The sequence below is a fragment of the Wolffia australiana genome, chromosome 7 (genome assembly GCF_029677425.1).
Source record: "Wolffia australiana isolate 7733 chromosome 7, ASM2967742v1".
Classification (NCBI taxonomy): Eukaryota; Viridiplantae; Streptophyta; class Magnoliopsida; order Alismatales; family Araceae; genus Wolffia; species Wolffia australiana.
In genome coordinates, this window is record NC_135841.1 from 5,012,551 (window position 1) to 5,022,021 (window position 9,471).

General features: G+C 40.5%; 1 protein-coding gene across 1 annotated transcript; it reads left to right on the top strand.

Moving 5' to 3' along the window:
• The first annotated feature begins 7,083 nt into the window (after positions 1-7,083).
• LOC144705731 (WRKY transcription factor WRKY24-like) lies at positions 7,084-9,193 on the top strand. Its single transcript, XM_078578524.1, has 3 exons — positions 7,084-7,423; positions 7,867-8,480; positions 8,557-9,193. Exons 1-3 carry the CDS (start codon positions 7,217-7,219, stop codon positions 9,191-9,193), a joined length of 1,458 nt encoding a protein of 485 aa, XP_078434650.1. The 5' UTR covers positions 7,084-7,216.
• Positions 9,194-9,471: the final 278 nt, after the last annotated feature.

The following is a 9,471-nucleotide window of genomic DNA, read 5'->3' on the forward strand; positions in this document are numbered from 1 at the left end:
CGAACTCATGTCCAATCTCCAATTCCTACCCCAGGACAAGATCATCCACAACCAAGACCTGTCGTATCCAATGGTTGTATCTCTAGGCGAAACCTTGAACCGGAGGACGATGTTATACCGATATGACGGCGATGGAAGAAGTAAAGCTTAAGGACCCCGAGGTAATTCAATTAGTCGAATAATTTGCGGATTTATACCCTACTGAATTACCTAGTGAACTTCCTCCCTTGAGGAATATTCAGCATGCTATAGATTTAGTCCTCATTATAGAATGGATCTGATTAAGTATGTGGAATTATACGAACAAGTAAAAGACTTGCTCTCCAAGGGATTGATCAGAGAAAGTCTAAGTCCGTGTGTTGTGCCAGCCTTACTTGCGCCCAAGAAAGATGGGACTTGGCGCATGTGCTGTGATTCAAGAGCTATAAACAAAATCACAGTGAAGTATCATTTTCCAATCCCTAGAGTGCAGGATTTATTCGACGAAATGGTCGGCGCCACTATCTTTTCAAAGATAGATTTACAAAGTGGCTACCATCAGGTCAGAATTCGACCATGCCGCTATAAGGTATTTGATGAATAAGAAAGAAGCAAAACCTAGGTAAATTAGATGGATTTTATTGATGCAAGAATTTGATATCGATATTAAAGATAGATGTGGATCCAAAAACATTGTTGATGATCATTTGTCTAGATTACATGTCAGCACTGAACCCCTATTTCTGAAACATTTCCTGATGAAAACATACTTAGGGTTAGCACAAGAAGAATCCCATGGTGTGCTCACATAGACAATCACTTCGTTTCAGGATGAACCACCAATGACTGGAGCGAGGAATAGAAAAAGAAATTCCTTACGCGTTAAGTTTTATTTTTGGAAGGATCCTGAACTTTTTTGCTCAGGTGTAGACCAAATATTAAGAAGGTGTGTGCCCAAAGAAGAACATAGAAGTATCTTAGAATTTTGTCATTCATGTTTTTGTGGTAGACATTTCTCTTCCAAGATTACTGCATCTAAGGTTCTTCAATGTGGTTTCTTTTGGCCAAATTTATTTAGATATTCTTTAGAGTTTTGTAAGAATTCTTTGAAATGACAATCTATGGTGAATCCTAAGAAGATTGATGCTACGCCAGTCAAACCTATTATTGAAATAAAAATATTTGATTTATGGGGCACAGAGCTCATGGGACCCTTTCCACCATCACATGGGTACGAATATATTCTGATGGTGGTTGATTATGTGTATAAGTGGGTTGAAGCAACTCCCATGAGGACAAGTGATCATAAAGTCGTACTTAAATTTTTAACTCACATTATGTTCTCTCATTTTGTATACCCAAGAGAAATCATTAGTGATGGTGGATCACATTTTAATAACTCACATTTCCGGTCCCTCCTGAAGAAGTATGGGGTTCATCATAAGATGACAAATCCCTACCATCCACAAGCCAAGGGCCAGGTTTAGGGTAGGAACCGCGAAATCAAAAAGATCCTAAAAAAAATCATACATCAAGATAGTAAGAATTGGAGCGAAAGATTTTCTGATGCCTTGTGGGCGTATTGAACTGCCTATAAGGGACCCATTGGGATGTCCCCGTATAGACTGATATTTGGTAAAGCTTATCATCTTGTGGTGGAAACCAAATATTGCGCTTATTCGGAAATTTTAAAATTAAATCTTGCTTTAAAAGATGTAGGAAAACACCAATTTACAGTTTAAGGAGCTGCAGGAGTTGAGGAATGAGGCATACGAGAATGCGATGATGTATAAATCCAAAATGAAGGATTTTCATGATAGGAAAATAACTGAAGTAGTTTTCATGAAAATCAAAAGGTTTGGATTTATAGCTCACGTTTGAAGTTGTTTCCAGGGAAGCTTCAGAGCGGGTGGGATAGACCATTTATTATAGTCAAATTATTTGATTACGAATCTGTTTTGATTTCAGATCCAAACACTGATCAGAAATTCAAAGTAAATGGTCAAATATTGAAGCCATATTTGGAGCTTGAACCTCAACCAACAGAAGTCATAGTGGACTTACACGAGGAGCAGGAACCATTACATTGCTTCAATCAATCTTCTTAGTTAGTAGATTTGCTTCGGCACAAAGAAACTTTTGGGATTTACCTTTTACATATTTTGCTTTTTACTTTTATTTTCCTAACCACTAAAAGGCTATCATATGCATAGCCTTGATGACCTTCTTAATATCCCTCTCTAGGAAGTTTCATTTTGACAGGGTTCTCACAAGGAGAAACCCAACTGAACGGAGCAAGGATACACAAGAACACGTACCAAATCATTCCGAACTACATGCTCCATGGATCCACGGTTTGCGAATTATTTTATCTTTCTCCTTATTTTCTTACATTAGGGACAATGCATATTTCAAGTGGGGGGGAGGAAAAATTTGGTTCCATAATTTTTATTCCTTGCATCCTTTCAAGCTGGGGGGTAGCATATACTTTGTATAAATTTAATTATGCCCATCTTTGAGAATCACTGACCCCATGTATTATCAACATGAGTATAGAAGTTGGGCTCGTGTATCAGATCAAATACATCTCTTAATGGTATGAGCCATCATCTAGATGCAAGTTTTTTTCTTCCAAATGGTTAGGATATCTGGTAGGGTGAGGAACATACATGAAAAACAAAGGTTTGAAATACTATCGTCTTATGGGAATGCCGAGTGAGCCACCAATCATGTCTAGAGTTTTTAATCTCCACTAAGTGAATCAGTCGTGGGTTAAAAATGGTAATGTTTTCAATTCTTAAGCACATAATCACCTTTCCTTGAGCCACCTTGAAATACCTTTTGAAACCTATATTTGTGTCCTCTTCACCCATTTCTCCTAGCTTACCCCTTACCATTAAACCAATGTCACTCAATCTTATAAGTGCCCATCTACTCCCTGCAAGTCCTAGATGCTTATGATATGCTTACTCCCAAGTTTCTTCTCCTCTTCCCTTTGTGATTCACCCTCTTATGACATATTTTCCTTTATATCCCTCTCTCAATTCACGTTTGCATCCTCTCATCTTAGCTCATCTTCCTTGTACTAGCATGGGATGCATATAATGTTGTGGATTTGATCAACCATTGTCTATTCTCATATTAAGCTTCCATTTATGTCCACCCCTGTTGAAAAAAAAGAAAAACATTAAAAATTAAAAATTAAGAAGAAGAAGAAGAAGAAGAAGAGAAGAAAAATATTTTCTGGGGTTTCTTATTATTTTGGAAGCATTTATTTTTTTTCTTTATGAATGTTGATCAATTTATCATCCATGCTTAGTAGACGTATTCCATCCTCACTTATTTTCTCATACCATTGAGGTGTCATCTACTCTTTTCGTCTATCATGGGAGTAAGCTATCTAAGTACTATAAGCCCATCAATCGTATTTGACATACCTTTCCTCCATTCTTTTGAGTCATCCCTCATTCTCTTCTCTCTTTTCAGATAGTTAGATAGGAGCCTCGTCACACGTGATTCCTTAATACACAATTGATATTCTGTGTTTATATGAGAAGTGAGTAATGATTATCTCTTACTCTTAGGAGGGAGAAAACTTAGTGGGGAGCCATCTTATGTCAGTAAGTGATAATAGAAAATGAGGGAAATTATTGTGAAGATTATACTAGCATACCTGGCGAGAAGTAGGCTTCACTCCTCATGACCACCAGCTCTTTCCAAAATCACAAGGGAGTCTCTCATATGAATTCTAGCATAATATGGGTATAATCATGCTTAGAGGTGTAGTTGATATCATAATTACTTCAAGCTCATGTTGTTATGACTATAAGGTGAATGGATCAACCAAGATATTTTAAATGCCATTGCTAAGGGACTAGCAATGATCCAAGTTGGGGGGTCTGATAACATGCATTTTTAGTAGCTTAATATCACCATATTTACATGTTTATTTGAATTGAATTAATCATATATGCATGTTATTAAAATGATTAAATTCAATTTTAGAATCATATTCTGAGTTTCCTGTATTTTTCTGTATTTCTAGAGATTTTTTTGACAGCATTTTGTTCTGAAAGAAAACAATTTTGGAATTTTTTGACATTAAATTTGGAAATATATGATTTTTCTAAGTCAATATTTATTTATTTGTATTTTTTGGGATTTTATTTTATTTTATGTGAATTTTAGAATATATTTGATTTTTTATAATTTTTTGACGCAGGTTACATGGACCAATCAGAAACAGAGGTATTTTTAGCGAAAAATTTGCTCCATGGACTGAGGATTACAATATTATTTTTCTTCTTTTTCTCTCCCCTTGGAATGATCAACAATGACGTCTGGCAGTGTGGCAGCACCACATTGCACCATGTATACACGTGGCCCACATGTGTACATGTGGCGCACGCTAACACGGCGCCACATCAGCTGAGAGATAGTATTTATAATATCTTACTATTATTTCTTTTTTCTTCTTTTCTAGGGTGACACATGGCGCAATGAGAGCCGTCGATTGCAGAAAACGAGAAGGAATCTCTGCCAATCATCGCATTTAATTTCCAGACAAGACAAACCCTAACCGAATGATGTGACGGCGTTGAGGAGGATGAGGAGAAAGAAATTTTCAGATTAAATCAATGGCTAAAAATCTTCCAAATTCCAGGCTTGATATCCAATGATCCAGAACTAGGATCGAGCTGAAATTTTAAGGGCAGCTTCATATTTTATTCCTTTATTCATCCATATAGATTGAGCCCCAGATCATTGTACAAAAATATCTTTAAGCTCACTTCCTCCTAGTGAGGCTGATTGAAAGAAAGTGAAGTTTTGAATGTCTATCAAGTGTTCCTTGGTGTCTCTAGTGTTTGGAGAGGTTCAATAGAGAAGTGGGGAGGCTGATCTGCAGCAGGAAGATGAATTGATCCCACTAGAGCATAGGGATCTAAGGTTAGCCTTTTGCTTTATATTGAATCATTTCCAACACTCTTGTTAGTTTTACCTTCTTTAACCGCCATCCTTCACCATCGTCCATTCCCATCCTTCATCATCTCCATCATCATACCTTATCATCCACTCTCACCCATTTCATATTTCATCTTACGTAGTGATGGTCTCGTCACCTACCTATATCTTCCCCATTTAAGCTAACATTTCTTTCTCCTTATTCAACTTATCATCCCTTCTCGATACCACTACATCAGTCATCGTATCCACCAACCTGACACGTCGTCGTTACAATCCCATCTCATTTCTCCATCCTCGTCTATCTTAAACAATAATTAGTAGAACCCTAATTAACCATCTCTCATCTTTTCATTCATTCTCATCACACATTCACTAACGTATACATAACTCTTCTCATCTTCTTGCTTCACCCGATTGAGACTGTATTTTCTCTAATATCCATTCCCTGTGGAGATGACCCTTACTCGTGACTATCTAATTAAATTATCTATAAGTATTGTTTTATAAATTTATTGATTAGACTCAAGTTTTCAACAACATAATATTTACCTAAATTTTGAGTTTATCAGTCCATCAGCCTCTTCTACATGTCACAACCATCTATCCATTTTTCATCACATTCCTTTGTTAGATCATTATCATTTATTCTTCCACCGTTCTATTTCACTATCATCCATCCGTGTCTAGTCACATCCATTCACCAATCCTATCCTCTTATTCATCTTCTACTTCCATCATCACTTCACATCTTCATCTATCTCACTCTCTTACTTCCATATGATCGATCAAACTCGTCTTCCATATTCCTCATATTATTATTCATCTCATATTTATTATATAATTATTATCATCCTCTCACCTCCTCATATTTGTCGCATCACAATCTCCTATTTTATACATATATCCTCTCATCCCTCTTGAATTATCATTTACAGAGTATTGAACCCTAACATCCATTCACTGAGGAGACGACCCCTGCTCATCACTGACAAGTCAAATTTTTTTACGAGTAAAAGTATATATAGTATTATTGATTATCTCAAATATCAATGACAAATTAACACCATAATTTTGAACTTATCATTGTGTGGTTCAAAAAATTAGAACACACCATTTATTGCTTGAAAATCACACATCATACTTCAAAGATTATCTCATGTCAAGATTGGTAGGTTAGATTTTTTAGATAATAAGAAAATATCAATCTAATAGTATAATTATATCTTACACCCAAGATTTTTGTAATGAAATATAAGACCTTCATAAATAAATAATGCGTGACATCTACGAAGAATAGTCTACACAGATTTAGTAAAAAATTAGTAGGGATAAATAGTTTAAAAATCATAAGTAAATATTACCGTGAATAGTAGAGAGAAGAGATAATTTATCATAGAGTATTATAATCTCTCTCTGTTTGCATATTCTACGTTCTTCCCTTTCCTCATTTGGTTTTAGGGGCCCTGGTGTTTGCCCAACGAAAACCAGAGCATCAACGCAATCTGGGGGGGTTTACGAAAACCAGATCAGATGTTATTTTATCAATATTTTGAATGTTCAGATTGGAAGGGGGGGGGGGAGGGTTTGGTAACCAGATCATCAAAACGATCTAGGCCCTAAAATAGATGATCTGTTTTAGGGCCGATCCAATAACCAATTGATGAGGTTGGGTATACAATCACCAATTGACCAGATCTAGTATTGGAACCATTTATATTCATTAATTCACCCATTATTTCTAACTTATAAAAACATTATTTTGTGGGGGTGCAGTCTCCAAACCGAAGACCTCACCATTGAGGACGGGGTAAGAGAGATTTTAATACTAAAATACAAATTTTGAAATAACAAAAACAACTACAAAATTGTATTTTGAGATAAATTCTTAAATTTTGTATTTTAAAATACAAATTTTAAAATAATACTAACTTTGAATTACAAAATTTCAAAATTTTAAAATAATACAATTAGATAATATGAAAGTACAGTCTACCAGTTATTTGCCTAAATAAAAGTTAAAAGGAATTACATTTTGAAAAAAAAAGTCAAAATAACTAATGTAGTCAAATAACTGGTTTTGTAGAGGGCCAGATCCAGCCCGACCCGATCGACCGGACCAGAGGTCGGATCGAAGCAACTGTCTCGCCGATAGTGTGGAGTAAGCGACCGTATAAAAGGGCTTGTCGTTGCGGAAGAGCAAGCAGAGGCAGTTCGTCGTCTCCGCCATTTTCTCCTCCTCGCCATCGCCTGCGAAGCTTCGCCGCCGTCGGAAATGGCCGGAGAAGACGACTACTGGATGACGACATCCTCCTGGAACTTCGGCGGCTCTTCCTCCGCCGGCAATGGCGGCGGATCGGCCGCCGGCGACTGGATCGCGCCGTTTCCATATCACCAAGCCTTGTCTTCTCCGGCGATGAACGGCGGTTTCAACGACCCGATGATCACGATCGGCGATTCGCGTCTCCCTCTCCACTCGCAGGTTCGTGCGAGATCGTCTGCTTCGCCGATCCAGGCTTTGGAGTTTAGATCTCTTCTGAATTTCCCGACGTCGTGGTCTTTTGCTGCATTCGTTGTTCTAAATCATTTTGCACTCCTGAATCCTCAAGGTTCGCGGACGGATGAGATCTCGTTATCCGTCCCGTCCCTTGCCATCATCTGACAGTGCATGGATTCCGTTCTGTTCTCGTAATTTCCGCGGAACCGCAGAAAGAATTTCGAAAATCAAATTTGAGACTTTTGTGGATGATATTTCGAAATATTTAACAGACGCAAGTCTATTGTTAAATTCTGCAAATTTTGACGGAGGCAGAAATAACGGGAATTTCTGTGAGGAATTAAATATTAGATTACAGAAATGGTTCTGACAATGAGGATCAAATAACTGATAGACAGCCTTGTGATTTGAACCGAATTCTCTCTCAGGCGATGTCGGCGGACGGAGGAGGTGATATGTCCATCTGCCGTGGGGAGAGGCGGAGGGGTCGTCAGGCCGGGCGGCTTCCCCCCGCGGAGAAGCCCTCCGACGACCGCTTCCACTGGAGGAAGTATGGCCAGAAATCAGTGAAAGGATGCGAGTATCCGCGCAGCTACTACAAGTGCACCTTTCCCGAGTGTCCGGTGAAGAAGCTGGTGGAGAGGGATCGCCATGGATTTATCACAGCAACTCGCTACAATGGAAAGCACGGCCACCCCGAGACCGCGCCGGCCCCCACCGACTCCGACTCCGACTCCGCCTCCACCGTCACCGCCCATCTCGATGACGATGACGCGAGGACGACGATGGAGCAGCTCTGGGATTTCCCCGAGGACGACGATGACGCGACTGCCCTTCCCTTTCTAGACGACGCGACTGCCCGTCCGTTCTCGTCCGCCGACCGCGACTGTCCGAGCAGGCCCGAGGCGGGCGGCTCCAGTTTGGGGTGCCTCCGAGAGCCGAGAGTGGTCGTTCTAACAGAGAGCGAGGTGGACGTCCTCGACGACGGCTACCGCTGGAGAAAGTACGGTCAGAAGGTGGTCAAGGGGAACCCCAACCCCAGGTGCGGGTTCAATTAATGCCAACATGCATATTATTTTATTTTACTAACTGAATTACCTACCGGTCCTCCTTTTCAGAAGCTACTACAAGTGCACCAGCCTGGGATGCGGTGTGAGGAAGCACGTAGAGAGGGCAGCCGACGACCCCAAGTCAGTGTTAACGACCTACGAGGGCCGGCACAACCACGAGGTCCCAGCTTCCAGAGGCTGCAACAACGCCGCCGCCGCCGCTGCCGCCACCGCCGACGACGACGCCGCCGCCGCTGCCACGCGATTCAAGCGGAAGCTTGATCTATCCTTCCTTCCCGGCCATCTGCATCGGTTCCTCTCCATGCCATACCCGCAGCCGCTGGGTCTCTGCGGCAGCCCCGCCATGCCACCCTACGGCCGAGAACTCCCCCTTTCTATCCCCTTGGCTCAAGCTCCCTTTTTCCTCCTTCCCCCCTCCTTTGCCAGTGGCAGACCCTCCAAGCTCCCCAAGACCGAGCCCGCAGCCGACCACCACCAACCCCCACTTACTCCCCTGACTCCCAATCGAATTACCAAACCTAACCATCCTCCTTCAATGGCCACCAAAACTCCATCGTCTCCTCCCACTCCAACCTCCTTTCCGGATGTGAATGCAATTCCTTACTCCCTCCACAATGGAAGTCCCTTAAAACTTCCCAAGACTAAGCACGCAGCCAACCACAACCAACCCCCTTTCCTCCCCTGACAGCCGATCAAATTACCAAACCTGACCGTCCTCTTTCAATGGCTTCCAAAACTCCGTCTTCTCCTACCACTCCAACCTCCTCTCCGGCCGTGAATTCAATTCCTTACTCCCTTCGCAGTGGAAGTCCCTTAACACTACCCAAGCCAGAGCACCCAGCCAACCATAACCAACATGGTTATTATTGAGGAACACATTATTTGAAATTATTTCACAACTGAGTTTGCTCATTTTCACAAATTTTACTACTTTATGAGAAGGTAATTTTTTTTAAATTACAA